The sequence below is a fragment of the Lytechinus variegatus genome, chromosome 1 (assembly GCF_018143015.1).
Source record: "Lytechinus variegatus isolate NC3 chromosome 1, Lvar_3.0, whole genome shotgun sequence".
NCBI lineage: Eukaryota > Metazoa > Echinodermata > Echinoidea > Temnopleuroida > Toxopneustidae > Lytechinus > Lytechinus variegatus.
In genome coordinates, this window is record NC_054740.1 from 20,442,050 (window position 1) to 20,461,370 (window position 19,321).

A 19,321-nucleotide genomic window follows, 5' to 3' on the forward strand; every position below is an offset into this window, starting at 1 on the left:
AGGGGGGGGGGGTATTTCATGGTGCAATAGTCAGTGATTTTCACTAAACGCTCCTGGAAATGCCAGCATCTGATTGGCTGGGGGCAAATAAGATATTGAAAAATCACTCAGAAAACTCTTCTTGAAATGTGGCCCAAATCTGGCCTCTGCCTGATGCAGAAAACTTTTAATGAAACTTGTGCCTTAGATGTAATCACCATGGAAACACTGATTATGATTGGTCATTGGGCATTGTAACCAGGGTAGTTACAAATGACTGCAAAGGTAACACCGATGGCCAGGTTATGCAACAGATCACTGGCCTTTCACATGTTCTAAGATACATGAAATTGTAGAGGAATGCTCATGCTCTATCAACCCTGTACAACCCACTTCCTCAAGATTTCAGGAATACAAACTTCCTTTTTGGGGGGTAACCAATCACTGTCTGCATGAGTCAATGTTTGCTTCAATTATAGAAATCTGTTCTTTTATAAAAAAGTGATTATCTTAATTTTATACCTTTTGTTGAAGTACCTCGAGCATTAAATCAAATAAAAATAGCACTATGAAAATTTAATGCATCATCATCACCAAGGTCTCAATCCAAACTCAAGTAGGCACAAAACACTCATTAGCTGGAAACAGGTATGCTGAAAATTAGCAACACAGATAAGCACATGTGGACACATGTATAAAAGTAGTCTAGTATCATTAAGCCATGCTTATTTTGCTAATCACTGAGCATTTACTCATTTTCTACCAGGATCATCTGGCTGATTAATATAATTACTACCTCGGTGGCCAATTTGGTGGTACTGTAAGAATTGGCTGTTGATTTTTAAAGATGACTGCATTGATTATTCTGTATTATCAATGGTAAAAATAAGCCACATGATCAATCATCAAGCTTTATGATATTAAAGAACTCATCTTGAATAATAATTGTTGTCTTACCCGTGTTTATCTCTGACTTTCCACCAGTATTCTCTGGAGTTATTGAGTACTGAGTATTCCTGGCCTCTCTGTAATGGTATATCAATCTTCTCTAATGGTTCGTAGTCATACTTGGCTATTACTATCATCTGGGGAAACCAATGAGCATCATCATTAAACATGTTTGTCTTGTAAATACAAAATGTTTTTATCATAAGGTGAGACAGAATGTAAAATGCTTTTATATTAAGAATGAATATTGAACATGACACCGTAAGCATTTACTTTCCATTAATAAATCAATGTTGAAAAATTTCCCTGGATAAACGTTTTTCTATAAACTTTCTGAAGAAAATATCTGAATTACTTTTGAATTTCATTCTTTCATAAGAATTCATTTTGAAAATGTATATTCAGCATGATATGTTAATATGACATGACATAATTTTTTCATCAAAAAACAAATCAACGTTTTTAATATTATCTTGGATAAATAAATGTTCATAAATTCTCAGCACAAATGAAAAAAATCTATGATTTTGCCTTTTTGTTTGCTTCTATATGATTTCCTAACCCATAAATAAAGTCTTGATTATTTACCTTTGGTCTATCTGTAACAGGTGGATTTGGGATGGGTATCGGTGGTTTAGGAGGTCGTTTCTGGTTGTTTATAGGCACTCCAGGTAAGCTGATTTGTTGAGGCCCCTTGTTATGATGAAAAACAAAGAATATAGAAAATATATAGAGGATAAAATGAGTTTGGTAATGAGTCTCTGACCCATGGCATAGTATAAGGAGATACATGTACCAATATAGAATGTCAGGATTCAGGTAGATAAAATATCAAAATATTTCAATTAACAAAACTAAAAATGAAAGTGGAGATTGCATTTGGAGGTTAGAACATAATCTGAACAAATTATTGCACCACTAGCCAACATGCACTGTCACTCTGCCAATAATGTTGCAAAGATATTCCAGTTTAGCTTTAAAAAAAGCTTTTTTTAAGATTGTTTTAGTATATTGCTGATTGGTCTACACCAAATTTGTCTACTTTCCATTGTCATTTGACCAAATGAAGTTGAGACTAAACAGCAATTTAGATCAAATTAATATAAGAACAAATGGGTTTAGCCCATGTGGAAAGACTATCTGAAAATTATTTCTACGGGGTAATAGGTAGGGTGTCGTGCAGGTACTTACATGAGTGCGTTTACCGTTTGATGGTGTAGTTGGATAAGACGGTTGAGGTTGTGTTCTGTAAGTGTTCTGACATCCTGGAGCTCCCTTATAATCCTTCTGGCAACAGGTGTATTTTGACATCGTCCAGATACCATAGTGATATCGGTCACTAAGATTGGGATTGTTCTTAACCACTTCATAAATAAACAAAAATTGACAATAATTTTTCTTCAATTTGTTATCAAAAAGAATCTTTGGATTTATCTTGGAATTCCACAACTATAAATGGTCAGCAATGTCAACATCTAAAAATGCAAATTTCTTCAAAATATTTCTAGATATGATGTATATTCATATGGCACGGGCATGTACGTAAATTTAGATAGATAGTATGGAGATAGTATACACGCGCATAAAATCTTTTTTTTTAAGTATTTTTCAGAACCTTTCTGTGTGCTTTGGTTTGGTTGCTTAAGTGTATATTATGATCAGGAAAAAAAAGAAAAAAAGGACAGCTTCTGAGAGTAAAATAATTACTATAATGTAAAAAATAGCCCCTATATTGATGCAAAATATACCCTGTATGTTAGCACTGGGTTAGATACAAAACATACATTAGAATGAACTATCAAAGTAGGAAATATCATTCCCCAGCAAGTAAAACATAATTTTCCTTTTACATGTATATTCAGTAATGCAATCGAGTATCCCTCATATTTCTATAAAAGAAAATATTGTCATTTATCCAAGTTGTAGATATGAGACGGTACTAGGAGACTTACAATCTCTGAGATCATGAAGCCATTCTTGTTGCTCTTTCTTAGACGCTGGGAAGAAATAGAGAGTAACATCGTTATTCTGCTCACTGTACGTAACCTGGTAAAACAAATAAAGACAATAAATATAGGGGGATCACTGGAAAAGTCTTGAGACTTTGAACAAGGGGTCGCGGTTCCTGTCCCACCACACGACAATAATGTTATTGGCAGGACTATGTCTACACATGGACCTACAGAGTAGTAGGTCCATGGTCTACATGCCGCTCTCCACTCAGGTGTTAAAATTAGGACCTGGTACACTTGAATGCTTTCTACTTTGAGGATAAGGCTCTGACTGGTCTGCAGGACCTTGTACACTTGAATGCTTCCTACTTTGAGGATAAGGCTCTGACTGGTCTGCAGGACCTGGTACACTTGAATGCTTTCTACTTTGAGGATAAGGCTCCGACTGGTCTGCAGGACCTGGTACACTTGAATGCTTTCTACTTTGAGGATAAGGCTCTGACTGGTCTGCAGGACCTGGTACACTTGAATGCTTTCTACTTTGAGGATAAGGCTCTGACTGGTCTGCAGGACCTGGTACACTTGAATGCTTTCTACTTTGAGGATAAGGCTACGACTGGTCTGCAGGACCTGGTACACTTGAATGCTTTCTACTTTGAGGATAAGGCTCTGACTGGTCTGCAGGACCTGGTACACTTGAATGCTTTCTACTTTGAGGATAAGGCTACGACTGGTCTGCAGGAACAGACCCTGATAGAAACTCTAATCAACATGTATATGGTTTTGAGACATTGACTAGAACGGAGACACCCTCTATACACAAGGTCTACTCAGGCCTGCATATTAAGGTCTACTCAGGCCTGCATATTCAGGTCACTTTCCGCTAGTGAAAAGGTTTGCATAGCAAACTTGCTACGATAAGAACGAATAACTCTAAATGCAGTATCCATTCAAGTATGATGACTATGAGTATAGTACAAGTAGCCATTACTGATGTCATAACAGAGCATATAACTTGAGGGCTTTTATATTTAGAAACCTACATACATGCGAGGGTGGATAGCATAGTGTACAGTGATATGATTAATGTAATTCATTCTACCCGATATACTGATCGTTTGCACTTGGAATGTACACAAGGCAGAGATACTGAGGAAAAACAAACTTGGAACGATTATTATACCCTTGGCACAGAAATCAATATCTAACAGGAAGCTCAATGAAAGTAATCTGGATACTACTTCTTCTATGACAATTAACATGCATGTACATTATATATCTGTATACACATTCATGACTGTCTATATGTACTGCAGGCCTAAATGTAGTACTTGTGCAATATTGGATTATTTTTTAGGCAATAAAGAAGATTTTGACTCATTAACTGAATGCAATGCACATGTAAGTTCAGCAAGTTGATTATCAGTGAAAGATGATCCAATTGTTTAATGGTGCCTGTCATTCATTATAGATGAAAACTACAAATGTTTACTTTTCAAATGATTGAGCTATTTGGACTAAAAACAGAGTACATGCAATAGAAGTTCAGCATACAATGTGCATGTGTACACAGAGTAACATGAGTATGAGAAATAATTTATACACTTAGCTTTCATTCAAGATTCAATATTCTTTCAGGATAGATATCAACTTCTTTTTTTTAAAGAGCTTGAGAGTGAAAGTTCAATGCTGACTCAACAGTACATTGTAGACAATGCCAATACATCCCACTATTTAAAGGATCATCTAATATTTTCAGAAATCTTTCTAAAGTTTATTCCTGATGTCAACTTTTTTTTTTCAATTTTAATTTCTTCACTTCCAATGGAAAAATGATTAGGCATGATCTTATTCAACCATCAATCCACTATGAAAATATTGATTTTGTTATTTTGGCACATCTAATGCCCTCTCTTAATCAGATTTTATATGTTGAAAAAGGAATACATTATGACAAGGAGTTAAAGCAACAAACCTGAATGCCATTCTGTCTGTCTTGGAAAGCACCATCAGAAACAGGTTCAACCACTTTAATCTGATTCAGATCAATACGATTCTTCTCTTTTCCACGTTTCTATGAAAACAAGAGAAAAAAACATGCAGAATATTAAAGATGAAAAACCCTCAATGCATACTGTGCAAACCATTTTGAATACATTTCATCAGCAATGTCCATGTAAAAACAGGATAATTTACGAGGATTCTGCAACATAAAAGATCAAATTAGTTGTATCAATTGCATCTAATTATGTAACAAACCCCAGTTGAGATGGATTCATGTATACTTGAAATGTGAAAATTGCAAACAAATGATTAAAGAACACTTGTTGGCTTCCTAATCATATTAATTACTGGTCCACAATATTTTTCAAACTCATTGGTTTCCCAGATTCGGACTAGAATAGAAACATACCGTCTACTCCACTTTTACAAAAGAAATTTATGAAAGAGACACTTTTTTTATAAAACAATGAAAAAAATTAAATCACAATGTATGATTTAACTAATTCAACTGTACTAACAAATACATTGTAAATGCTGACAAAATAATACAATATCATGTTTCTTTGAATGTTCCTCTTTTTACTGTATCATATGATATCGGCAGCCCAGGACATCTCAATTTTTTATCAATATTGTTATTATCATAAGATTAATATATATGCCGAGGATTCCAGAGATGTTATTTTCCAGGAACAAGGGACATGATGAACTTACAGTCCTGACATGAGGTAGTCTAGATGAATCCAGGAACAAGTGCCCATTCAAGAACACCTGGATAGGCAATGATCGACGCTCAGACCTGTTGGCTGAGTTCTTAGATTTAGACATTGCTCGACTGATAGTAACATGGTGAAAACGATCTTGGGTAACCCTTATGGCCTGTGGAAGATCATCATAGTCTCGTTCTGGTAAATTATGCGGCAGTTTATCAAAGCATTCTTTTGGTTTACCTTGTGGCAAATCATCATAGTCTGGTTCTGGTATATGTCTATGCGAGACAAATATATGTGGGTATGATTCCCGACGTTGTTCCGATGAATTCCCAGAATCAGAAATGCCAGAGTCATATGAAAACTGTCTGACATCGTCATACAGGTCATAGAAGTTCCTTTTAACTGTTCCATGGTTAGCTTCATCATAGATCTCATTTGGTTCATCTGTAGTTGTAACAAAACCATCAGAAACTGAAGTACCTGAAGTACAGCTTTCAGGAACAGAAGTGGTATCAAGATTAGGTAGCTCAACTTTTAGAAACCTCTCTCCAAGCTCCTCAGGTTCCAATGTTTCATCTTCAGAACTCTCCGTATCCAAGTCAAACATGACTTTGAGTTTCTCTCTCTTCTTCCCACTAGGATTCTTACTCCTATGAGGAGAAAAGGTGAATCCTCGATCAGAATCCAATGAGTAGGATCCAGTGGAGAATGAGCCCGTAGAGTAGCCACTAGAGCTCATGTTGGTTGCATCAGTAGGAAAGACAGTTCTCAAGTGATAGTCCTCTATGAGAAATGCCTATGTTTCAGAGTTGAATGATATCTAGTGTACACCAATCCCATAACTACGCCAGGAATGCCATACAAACCCAATGCCCTGTTTATGAGGAAACGCCCAACACTAGAATTCAATGCTATTATTCATATTTACAGAGCTTGAACTTAGAAATTGGACAAAAGAAATCTATTATATCATGAGTGAATTCATTGGAAAGAGGACCGACATCAAAAGAAGACTTCACGCATGGTCGGCAATCAATATGACAATATTGGACTGAACTTTGATATGACAATAAATGAAGAATTTTCTTTGCTTCCAAGAGTGTAAATCATCCCATCATTATTCTCTATTTGAAAACAATTTTTTATGAATAGTATTTTTTGTTCTTTTGCTGCTGCTCTTGTCTGGATTAAAAAAAAGACCTTGGAGAAGTATAATGAACTCACTAAATCAACCAAGTTTGAATTTATAGTGAACATGTATAGGCTACTTCCTGATTGATGCACATCATCTTTTTGGGGCAAGATGACGCTTAAAATGAAAGGAAATTTAAAATAAATAAAAACTGGCTGTAGTTAATGATCTGTCAACTCTGGATTTAACTTGAATAATAAAGATTAAATGATTTAAATTAAAATATTCAATGTCCTTAATGTTCAGCAATCCATAAACCATAGCTGATATGGTTTTAAAGAATATATTTGATTAATTGTAGAGTATTAATTGCATACTGTACTTTAATCTCTTCACAGTTCATTAATGAAATAGTTTCATTAATCAATTTTACATTGTATATTGTGTCAACCATGGCAATCTTTCTGAATGATATGAATATGTAATGTGTGATTGATTAAGAGCGTTATTTTCTTTTGTGTAGAATGGCAACTCCATCAGTCATATATTTTTAATGGAAAAAGGAATAACCAGCTTATTATCACAAAACCATGTATCTATACATGAAATAGATGCAATATGTAACATACAGGTCTCCCTAACATTCTATTGTAGGCCTGTATGCATGGAAATAATGGAGAGACCCTTTGAAAAATAATTTGAGAGTACTAAGTATGCAGTACATTTAGTCAATTCTAAAATAAAAGGAATTGTTAGCCAAAGTTTGAAAAAAATAAATAACACTGATGATGAAATTATATTTTGATGTCTCTTTTTATAAAGAATGTGATTGTCATCTACTTTTTGCAGTCAGGGAACTAAAATAAAATTGTGGTTTGTCGCAGAGGTCAATCTACTTGCACCAAAGGGGCAGTCCACGAATTAAAATATCATTCTTAATGGAAGGGGACATTTTTTAGCTTTTTGGTCAAAATTCATTATTTTACAACTAAACCCCTCAAAAAAGTTCTGCAACTCAAGTTTGAGTGCTAATAAATTTCTTAGTGAGCAATCATCATATATAAAAGTGGTATCATTGGAAAGTATGATTATTCCTCTTTACGATCATGTGTCATTTGTAATGCTAGTGTTACCATGAAATACACGGACATGATCAATATGCAGCAATGTAAAAAATGAAATGTTGCAATAATTTAGCGAATTTCCAGTTGTTTCGAGGATGGACCGAGTGCATTCACTGTCACCTGCATGGTGGAAATTCTATAGAAATGGACTCTTGTTAGAAATCAATACATTTTGCAACATTTCACTTCTGACTTTTCTCAATGTTCAGGGTGACTGCATATTACATAATCACAGCAAATGGCATGTCATTGTAAAGAGGAATAATTCAGCTTTCAAATGATACCAGTTTCATCTTTTATACTTCATTAACCAAAAAGATATCATCCCCAAACTGAGTTGCAAAACTTTTTTTTGAGAAGTTTATATGCCATGCATGATTTATCAACCAATCTCAAATTTTTGGTGAAATTAAACAAAATCATATCACATTAATAAATGAGAGTAACCTGATCTGTTTACTTGATTTTCAGCTCAACTTCTTTATCATTTAACTCACCTAGACTTCCTCTCTTACATGTACTTCCTCAAAACATTCTGAACTGATCATCCATGCGAAACAATGCTTTGTGCTTTCATATACTGTATTTGTGAAGTACAGAAAGCACAAGTTTTCATCATGCAGCTTTTCAGACAGTAAACAATGTTCCATACAATACAAGTTTGAAATCTTAAATCTGTTCCAGGCAAATGTTTGATTTCGGAAGACATTCTACAGAATATCTTGATGAATGTAAATAGAAACTAGAATTTAATTCGTCATGCGGACGAATTGGGTGGTCTGTCATGATTTTTCATTCAGAGTCGGCTAATGTATAAAATGAATCACTTAGATATGATTGATTATCTTGATTCTAGACATCCTAAGAATAAATTTTGACCATTGCTCAATGTGATTATTAATGTGGTGATGACAATCGTCAGACATACATATTCACACAGATATATAGAAGATAGATCAGATCATGACTATATATATTGATGGATGGCGCGATGGATGGATCAAGTGATGGGTAGAGATAAATGACAGGTGGTTATATTAATAAAACATAGACAGACATATAGATAGATACATGTAGATAGATAGATAGACAGATAGATAGGTAGATAGAAAGAGACAGATAGATTGATATAGAAAGATAGACATATTCAACAAAAAAGATATATATAAGAGAAATAGACAGATAGATATATAGATAGATAGATAGCCAGACAGACCGACATACATATAGAAAGATAGATAGACAGGCAGATAGATAGATGGATATATAGAAAGATAGATAGATATACATATCTAAACAGATTGATATATTGGATTAGACAGAGAGAGATAGATAGACAGATACATATGCAAAGTAGGTAGATAGACAGATAGACATATATATATATATGGATAGATAGAGAGAGACATATTCAAACATGTAGATATATATTTGACAGAGAGATTGACATATATGTCATGTAGGTAGATAGATAGACAGACAGATGGATGGATTGATAGATAGATAGATAGAAAGAAATATACATAGATTCATAACAGATAGCGGATGGACGGATATGATTAGATAGATATAATATGAAAAAAAGTGATTATAATCTGTTTTATTTTGCAATATTTTAGCTATTATTTATTAGAATTGTTATAATTGATCGTGCGCAAGATATTAAAAAAAATCATGTTCACCCGCGGACTCAAACCCCTGCCCGCATGATTGAATGAGATGCAAGTCTGACGCCTAACCGATTGAGCTAGAATATTTCCCATAGACTTTACACGTAAGCAATTTTGAGAATTACAATTCCAATATTGCAAGTGAAAAACGGGCATGATCCCGGCATCTGATCAAAAAGTGGAGGGCACATTACCGAAAGCCCAGAATCTCAGCTATAACATATTAAAAGCTCAGGCAAAACTGACAAGAAGAAATGGAGATATGGCTCACGAAATAGAGGAATGTCGAATCTAGTTTTGAGAAAAAGTCATGTCCCATAGAGATTACACGCAAAATACATTGTACATGTAATATGAAAAAAGCAATTATAATCTGTTTTATCTTGCTAAATTTAAACTTTTATGCCTTTTAATTATCATAAAGGATCATGTAAGAGGTGGCAAAAAGAAAAAAAAAATTGAAAAAAAATCATCTTGTTCACCCCAGGACTCGAACCTTGCCCTCGAGAAAGCAAGTCAAATGCGTTATCCATTGAGCTACGATATTCCCCATAGAGATTACACGTAAGCAATTTTGAGAATTACAATACCAATTTTGCAAGTGAAAAACGGGCATGATCCCGGCATCTGATCAAAAAATGGAGGGCACACTTCCGAAAGCGTAGGATCTCAGCTACAACATACTAAAAGCTCAGGGAAAACCGACAAGAAAAAATGGAGATATGGCTCACGAAATAGAGGAATGTCGATTCTAGTTTTGAGAAAAAGTCATGTCCCATAGAGATTACACGCAAAATGAGGAAAAATGACATGCCTCTTTTCATCGCTGTTTTACGCAATGATGCGTTTCTCAAAACGAAAATTCATGTTTACTGAGGAGAAAGAGTACATTCTAATCTACGACATATCGAAATCTGGGCGAAAAACGATCTATATTCGAGAAGTTACAACCAAATTTGCATAAATTTGATGACGTCATTTTTGAAAAAAATGAAATTTTTAGTTTAGGCGCCATTTTGATGACGTCATGATATAATTTAGGGATAATGGTGACATGAAATCAAATCTACAACTAATACTCTATCGATATATGAAAAAAAAATTGGGGGTCAATGGACTATTTACAGAGCTACAGTAAATTTTCAATAGGCATGTTTTTGCCCATATATGGCCTATAGTGAGAGCTCGCGCGCACACGTGCTGCAAACTTTAATGGGTGTTAATTTCTATATTAATGGTTGTAGAAGGTTGATCAAGGTATCAAATTGCTCAGAATTTTATTAGCAATGCAATGATATTAAAAGAAACGGTTTTTCTGCGTTGCGTTAAGGTGTAATGCGCAAATTTTTGAAATGCTTAAAATGACCTGAAACGTACCCAAAAAATTTTATAGGTCATTTGGACGATTTTTTTACCTTTGACGTGCGCGTACGCGCGCGTCATGACCTTTACATGACCTTTGATGACATTGACAGTTGACCCTTGACATGAAGTTAATGTCATGTAAATATTGTTAATTTTTGATAATTGATAATGAAGATATGATCAAATGAAGAATTTTACAAAATGGCGCGTAGATGACGTCATCATGACCATATGACCTTGAAAAGCTTAGTTTGCCGTCTCTATGATAGATTCTATATATGACGAAAAAATCAGCAAAATTGATTCAGCCAATTTCGAGAAAAGTTGGCGACAAAAATAGGTGCCAAGAATAAAGAAATAAAGAAAGAAATAAAGAAAATTCTGACGAAATCAATAGGTGATCTGTCATAGACAGACCACCTAAAAAGAGGTTCAAAGTTATCTTACACCATTATTTAACCTAAAGCTGAAGAAAGATGGGAAAATATTTTACAAGAATTGATTGATTGGAAATCTGTATGGTTATTTAATCTACAAACGGTCAAAGAATATAGAATAACAGAGTTTAATTATAAGTAATTACATAATATTTTACCTCATAGATATAATTTGTATAAATCGAAGTTAAGAGATAATCCTTTATGTTCACATGACAAAGAAATACAAGACAGCGTACATTTATTTGTAACTTGTAAAAAACACAATTACTCTGGAAAAAATTTAGTAGCATTATGTATAAAGTTGTAGGCATTAATTTTCATTTTAATGTTGCTACTCTGATAAAACAATATGAGTTAAAAAACAAAGAGTATAGAATTTTGAATCTTCTAATTATGTATGCAAGGTATGCTATTTATTTAATTTTTATTTGAACAGAAAGTCGGAGTTGTAGATTTCATGAGTTTGGTATACTTTGTTTATTCAAAAGGTTGATTTGTAATTGTTTAGAAATAGAGAAGCGTTATAAACGTAAAAATTTGTGTATTTTTGAAAACAGTATTGTTGATGAAAATATTTTATGCTTTGTATGACATTGTTTACATTTTATGTAACTATTACATGTGATTATTTATCAATAAAATTATTTAATTAAAAATGTTTGATTTCAGTAGGCCTACTATTACTGGATTAAACAAGTCAACCAACAATATTCCAATACTTGCTTTCATGCATGATGCACATGTACATGTACAGTTTTCTAATTCGCTTGAATTTGAGTGCAGTACAATGAGGGTGGCTGGGGCAAATACAATTTGGACAACATATCTAATGAAATATTTGACAGGTGAATTTAATCAAGCAATCCACACAAATTCATTATTAGAACAGATTTACATGTAGGCCTACATGTACATACATGTACAATTTATTACAAAACCTAGTTTATTACATACATGTAGTAATCTGTACCTTTAAAACTTTTTTGTAAGGCAAAAGAAGCTACATGTAATTATATTATACTATTTTCATAGCCCATGTACATGTACATTGTATCTGAGGCACTAATCAGTATTGTGGCTACACACTGGGTGTGGTATTGATAATTACAAATCCATTACCATATCTAAATGTCCTTGGAAAAGGCCTGGAGTGTTATTACATACATGTATGAGGTCAGTTTACATGATAAAACCAATTTGTTCTCTATACAGCTGACCAGCATTGAGTTCATATGAGGCCAAATCAACAACTTAAAAATATTAAATGGAGTGAAAAATATCAAAATTGTCTTTGTCTGGTTCCAGACATATACAGTGTGTCCAAGAAAAAGAAAAAGAAAACTGGATTCTATGAAAGCTGATCAGCATTTGAGTTCACTTACATGTAATGTACATTACTGTTGTAGAAAAGGAGCAAAGGCAATCATACATGTACATGTATGTCCTGTGGGTATACTTCCTGTAATCTTGTTTTGAATTGAAATCAATTTACTTTAACAAAAACAAAAGAAAACTTTCTATATTACTAGCTCTTTCCTACAAAAAGAATTTTCTCAATCACCTTCACTGAATTCAGAGCATTATCTCAATTATCCAAATATGGTATATGTGCCTGTTTGTGTTTAAAAATATACTGAAGTCTTGAAGTGTACATTATACTTTTGCCTTTGTATTTCAAACATATTTTGATCATAGTTTTGTAAAATAGTAAAAGGATCTGTCAATTACAAGAAGTATAATAGGAGTGCCTCATAAAAAGGGGAAAACAGATTTACACAGCTCATTCTTGTGAATGTACATGTATGATGCACATGATTGATTGATTGATTGATTTTATTCGTCAAGAATATAACAAGAGATTACAAAGTAATTGAAGAATACCTTGACAGGATAGCCCATGAAAGCCGAAAGGCTTATTTCCAATGGGGTCCTATAGTTAGTATAAAACATTAACATATTGTAACAAAACTGGAATATGTAAAAAAGATAATAAAATACATACATGTTACATCAGTCAAATAATATGAAAACATCTGAAGCAAACAACAATCATCCTAATATGTGAAACAAGATTATATTTTAACATGCCCTAATGTATACATTATCTAAAATAGTAGAAACCAACAGTACAAAATGTGTGGTTTTTAATGGTAATATTGCTCCCGAGTAGCTTCCAGTTTTAGGTGCTTCTTTAATGCACTCTTAAACTGAGAAAATATTTTAACTGCTTTTACTTTATTGGGAAGAGCATTCCAAGATTGGATGCCATTAAAATAAAAAGTGTTCCCTATATGTCCTTCACGTTTTGGCAATATAAAATTAAAATTACTATTTCGAGTACCGTACCTATGGATATTTGATACACGGGTGAAATTATTTGCTATATAATGATCTAATGTATCCGAATAGAATATTTTATGCACATGGTGTACATGTAATACTAATTGTTGTGATCTGTGATCTACATGAAGTAATCCTGCCCTTTCAAGTTCATTACATCCGACATGTGCTCTTGGTCCTAAAACATTTATGTATCTCACAATTTTATTTTGGATTATTCTAAGCTTTTTCTTATCCGTAATACCCAGGCTACCGTACCAAGCCGCATTAGCATAGTCAAATAGACATTGTATCAAAGCAAAGCATAAAATACGTCTAGACTTCATATTCAAACAGGTTTGATATCTATACAAAAATTTCAAGCGCGAATTTGCCTTTTTGACGATTGAGTCTACCAAACCCGTCCATGATAGGTTACTTGTTAAATTAATTCCCAGATATTTTACTGAATCTTTTCTGTCAATTACCTGATTATTATATGAAACCTTGAAATCGTGTGTATAACTTAACTTTCGTTTCGAACAAAATAAAATGCTTTCTGTTTTCCCAACGTGTAAACTAAGCTTGTTGTCAGACATCCATTCAATGCAATTTGCCAAATCTGCACTAAGTTTTTTATCAATTATCTTGGGATTTGTATCCGAATATAGCAAAACACTATCATCAGCATATAAAATTAATTTAGATTCGTTAATACAAGTACACATATCATTGATGTAAGACATAAAAAGAATGGGGCCTAAAATGCTTCCTTGAGGGACTCCGCATTTAATAGGCAGTGAATCAGAAAGAACCGTCTGCATGGTAACTACTTGATGACGGTTAGATAGATATGATCTAAACCATGTCACACATGCAGAGTCTAAACCCATCACTTCTAATTTCTTCAAAAGTATGTTATGGTTTACAGTATCAAAGGCTTTTTGTAAGTCTAGGAGAACCATTCCAACCATGCGCCCATGTGAAATTTCGTTCCTGATAAAATCTGTTAAATGTATTAAACAAGTTTCAGTAGAATATCCGTTACGAAAGCCGGACTGAAATTTATATATTAGATTGGTTTCTTGAAAGTATTTCTCCACTTGAGCATGAACAGATTTTTCCAAGATTTTCGACACTACACTTAATACACTTATAGGCCTATAATTACTAACGTCAGTTTTATCTTTCTTTTTATGTAGCGGGGTAACTTTTGCAAATTTCATATCATCAGGAAAGGTAGAAGACGTAAGAGATAAATTAATAACATAATTCAAAGGTTTGTACAAATTTCTTGCCCCATCTTTTAGAAATCTTGCAGGTATCATATCTAGACCAGTACTTTTTGATATTTTCAACCTATTTAGTTCGTCTAAAACAAATTTTTCTGTAACAGGGGAAAAATGTACCTCTATGAGTAACTTTTCATACATCAATTCCCACATAAAGAAAAAGAAAAGTTAATTTTGCACCTCTGGAATGTGATTAATCATCCCACGTGATAATCAAAGACAATTTTTTTATTGTTTTTTTTTTCTCTATTTCTTACATGAGGGATCTACATGTATGAACAGTATGGGGAATGTTTGGAAAGTGCACCTACATATGTATGATAGGCCTACATTAGAATTATCTAGACTTTATTTTAGGGGGAAGGGGGGTATGTTGTCTTTTACCCTTTTTACACAGGATTTTCTTAGCCCCGGACTATCGCTAACCCTGTACTATCCTTAACCCCGTACTATTTTTTTTCCTTTTCACACATGCCAAATTGTTATTGCTAACCCCGGATAAGGAATGCTTGCTTTTCACACACGAAACTCGCTAACCCCGGACTAGTGGTTTTTGTCGATCATTCGTAGTACAAGTACTTCACTCTTACACTTTTTACACACGCTAAAATTTTCTTAACCCCGTACTATAGGTGGGGCTAAATTGCCATTTAGCCCCACCTATAGTACGGGGTTAAGCTTAGCCCACTTTCGTTTTACACTAGCGATCTTAACCCCGTACTATCGCTCTTAGCACCGCAATTGCTGGGATAACCCTGCTTTTTTGCAGGGCCAGATAATCCCGTACTAAAGGTGGGGTTAGCCCACTTTGCAAAAATGCTGTGTAAAAAGAAAGTGGGCTAAGCTTAACCCCGTACTATAGGTGGGGCTAAATGGCAATTTAGCCCCACCTATAGTACGGGGTTAAGGAAATTTTAGCCTGTGTAAAAAGGGTATAAGATGAATCTTCTCATAAATTATGAGGTATGTACAGTGTAAATAGTAATACTGTGACCATGTACATGTACATGTACGTATTGCATCCATACTTTGAACATAGACTGATATCTCATTGGTATAACCATAGAGCTATTGTTATAGCTCTATGGTATAACTCATTCATGCATTCCTTACTCCCTCCCCCTCCCGACTTAATATCGATGGGGGTTCTATTGTGAATTCACCATGTAAAGAAGCAAACAAAATCATTTTTGCAAGAAGTAGACTACAGATTTGTGCAGAATACCCCTTTTCAGGGGAAAAACATTCTATAAAAAATGACATGCTGTAAAGTACACATCTGTACTTATTCACATAAACGTACATGTACATGTAAATAACAACCCACAGGAATGTGTAATTCTGATTAAAATTCAACAATATTTGATGTTTACAACTTAAATGAGTGGAATGAAAAAAACAACTTTGGCTTGTGAAACATGGAATAAATATGTTTAATTCTCATAAAGGGATGGTCAGGGCTAAAAATATTTATATCTTAATTCATAGAGTAGAATTCACTGAGCAAAATGCCGAAAATTTCATCAAAATCCGATAACAAATAGTAAAGTTATTGAAGTTTAAAGTTTAGCAATATTTTGTGAAAACAGTCGTCATGAATATTCATTTGGTGGGCTGATGATGTCACATCTCCAATTTCTGTTTTCTTTTGTTATTATATAAAATGATAATTTTTTTCATTATTTCATACTAGTGTGAATAATATGTCTCCCTTATAATGAAATAAGTTGCAGCAATAAATATCTAATGCACTAAATCAGTTGTCAATCCAATGTTTCTAGTTCTTGACTTCTTGGAGAAAAAAATTGAATAAACCTAATTTCATATAATAAAATACAAAGAACAAGTGGAGATGTGACATCATCTGCCCACCTAATGAATATTCATGATGACTGTTTTCACAAAATATTGCTAAACTTTAAAATTCAATTACTTTGTTATTTGTTATCCGATTTTGATTAAATTTTCGGCATTTTGCTCTGTGAATTCGACTTTATGTATTAAGCTTTGATACTTTCAGCCCGGACCATCCCTTTAACATATCACTGAGAGAGAGGGGGAGGGAGGGGGGAAGGGTAAGAGAGAAAGAAAGGAACAAACAAAAAGAGGGGAAAGGGTGGAAGCAGTGCTACTCAGAAAACTGAGCTATTCACTTGATTAGAGCCTGACAGAAATTAAAATGTACTCCTACAGGAGGCATCAAAATTATTGCACAAGGTGTGAAAGTAACTGTTGGTGACACCTCCTACGAGTCCTCATGAAACAAGACAAGGCTTTGAAAATGTGAAATAAGACATAAAGACAACTCAGGGGAGACAAGAAGCTTTATTATTAGCAGCAATTTGTCTTCCTATACACAATTCTGTGGGGAAATGGAATTTTAGAGTTTAAATTAAAGACTCATGTTCTTTATAAAGGCAAAGGTGGTCTTTCTAGACAAGCTTTTTTTCTAAACAAGGTTGACTATGCATATACATGTACATGTATGTAATGGTGTTGGCAAGACTCGGTCCATCTCTATTGTGCTTTAAGATCTGTCATAATGCAGAACTTTGGTGTCATGCTTGAATAATACATGTAAATAAAAAACTGTTCATGGAATAATGCATGGATGAGGAATTCAGACAAGTACGATTAAAATTTGTCTTGTGGGCTGTACCCAAATATTTCAGCTATTTGGCGGACTTGGTTGAATTACGCATGCTCACTATTTCCAAGTGCTTCACTTATCAACTTTTAATGTACATGTATGTACATTAATTTGCACAAAGGAAAGCAGTATTTATCATGTGAATGCCAACATACCAACAATAACTTAGGTGGTTATAATCTCTGTTGTGGAACCATAAGGCTATCCATGCTGGAATGAACTTGAAAAACCATGTAAGCCAAGTTCTACATCATCCCTCCAAATACAAATACTTTTAATGTAAACAGGATGTACAAAGTACAAGATACAGGCCTACTGTACAAGTAGACAATGGTATTGTAGTACATACATGTATAGTTCTGTGGACTGAAATAAAAAGGGTAATTTTTGGTGGAAATGAAATGTACAAAGCTCTGTATTTCCCAATGACTAAGTAGGATTTGTGAAGTCTTATTTTGGGGAGTACAATTTCTTCCCTAGATAAACAAATTAGGCAGTGGGCAAAGATCTCTATTCAAGTCAACTCCAAGTGTACAGTAACTAGTATTTATTCATGATAGAATTACTGGTAATTTAAATAGATCTGACAACCTGAATAAGTTGATAAAATATTAAAAAACGAAATTCCCCATTCATAGTAAAATAATTCAATGACACAATACAACTATATAATTGCTCTGGGTTCTACTTCTACTTTAACTGAGATGTTGGGTTAAAATAGGGTTAGGGTAGGGTTGTATTTGAATCATGATCAGTGTTAAATCAATGGTTGATGTCAGTCAGTTGATACTGAAATTGTGTGTACATGTATATCACAGCAATTGTCACTGGAGTAAATGTCATGGAATAATAATTCACACTTAGTGCAATGTCAGGAAATTCTTGGGCTCTCATATTTGCCACTAATCTAACAGACATGTTAGAACTACATTTATTGATCCCTATTAAACTAGACCTCCAAATCCTTGTTACTGAAAAGGAGGTATGATTTTGGACAAAAAACTGAAGAAAAAAACAACACATTTTGCATAGAACAATAAAGTGTACATAATCAAGGTATGAATAGATGAGTTGTTTTTCTGTTTCAGTCATGAAAAAGGGAATAGAGAATTCAGCACTGTTTTAAAAAAAAAAAATTAGCAAATCGCAACATGCTTTCCGCTCTGCATTTTTGACGTTGACTCTTTGATTTGCTTTTCGTTCATCAATATTAAAGAGCGCCATCTATGTCAACAAAAACGCCATATTTTATAATTATCGTGTAAAATTCAAAGTAAACCACCGTTATATTGCATATAATCTGGCAAGCCATGGTTGTTGATCGGTATTCATGGTTGGGCAGTTGCGAGGGTGATTCGAAAGCACACGAGAGCAGAATCGCGCGTCGCTCCCATCTATTTTCAACGCTGATAGTTACACATATACATGAATGTCCTTAGGAAAGAAAAAATATTTACTTCTTTTGAGTTCAATTTTTGTATGAGATGACCTTAAGTTCTACTCATTCTATAGCAAATGAAGGGGTTGTCCCTACTCTTCATGACATCAACGATGCTTCAAATCCACACATCAGACGGATTCCGGTATTCCGTCCATTCCGTCCCAGGCCTGCTGATTTTATCTTTTCTTTTATTCGAACAAATTTCCATTGTGGTAGGAGACACATCTCATAAAGACATGGTTTCAATCTTATGCTTTGATTGTGATTGTTGAACCTGAGATACCTAACCTTA

General features: G+C 33.9%; 1 protein-coding gene across 2 annotated transcripts in view; it reads right to left on the bottom strand.

Annotated features, from left to right (window-relative positions):
- Positions 1–19,321, bottom strand: part of LOC121408688 (tyrosine-protein kinase Tec-like) — a 49,486-nt gene that overhangs the window by 22,996 nt on the left and 7,169 nt on the right. Inside the window, exons 1-6 of one of the 2 annotated variants that reach the window (XM_041600237.1) lie at positions 5,598–6,623; positions 4,855–4,953; positions 2,880–2,973; positions 2,119–2,291; positions 1,516–1,620; positions 937–1,064 (exon numbers count right to left, since the gene is read on the bottom strand). In XM_041600237.1, coding sequence (XP_041456171.1) covers positions 937–1,064; positions 1,516–1,620; positions 2,119–2,291; positions 2,880–2,973; positions 4,855–4,953; positions 5,598–6,335 — 1,337 coding nt within the window. In that variant the 5' untranslated portion in view covers positions 6,336–6,623. Of the gene's footprint in view, positions 1–936; positions 1,065–1,515; positions 1,621–2,118; positions 2,292–2,879; positions 2,974–4,854; positions 4,954–5,597; positions 6,624–19,321 lie in introns of those variants that run through there. The other variant, XM_041600246.1, reaches the window with a different exon arrangement.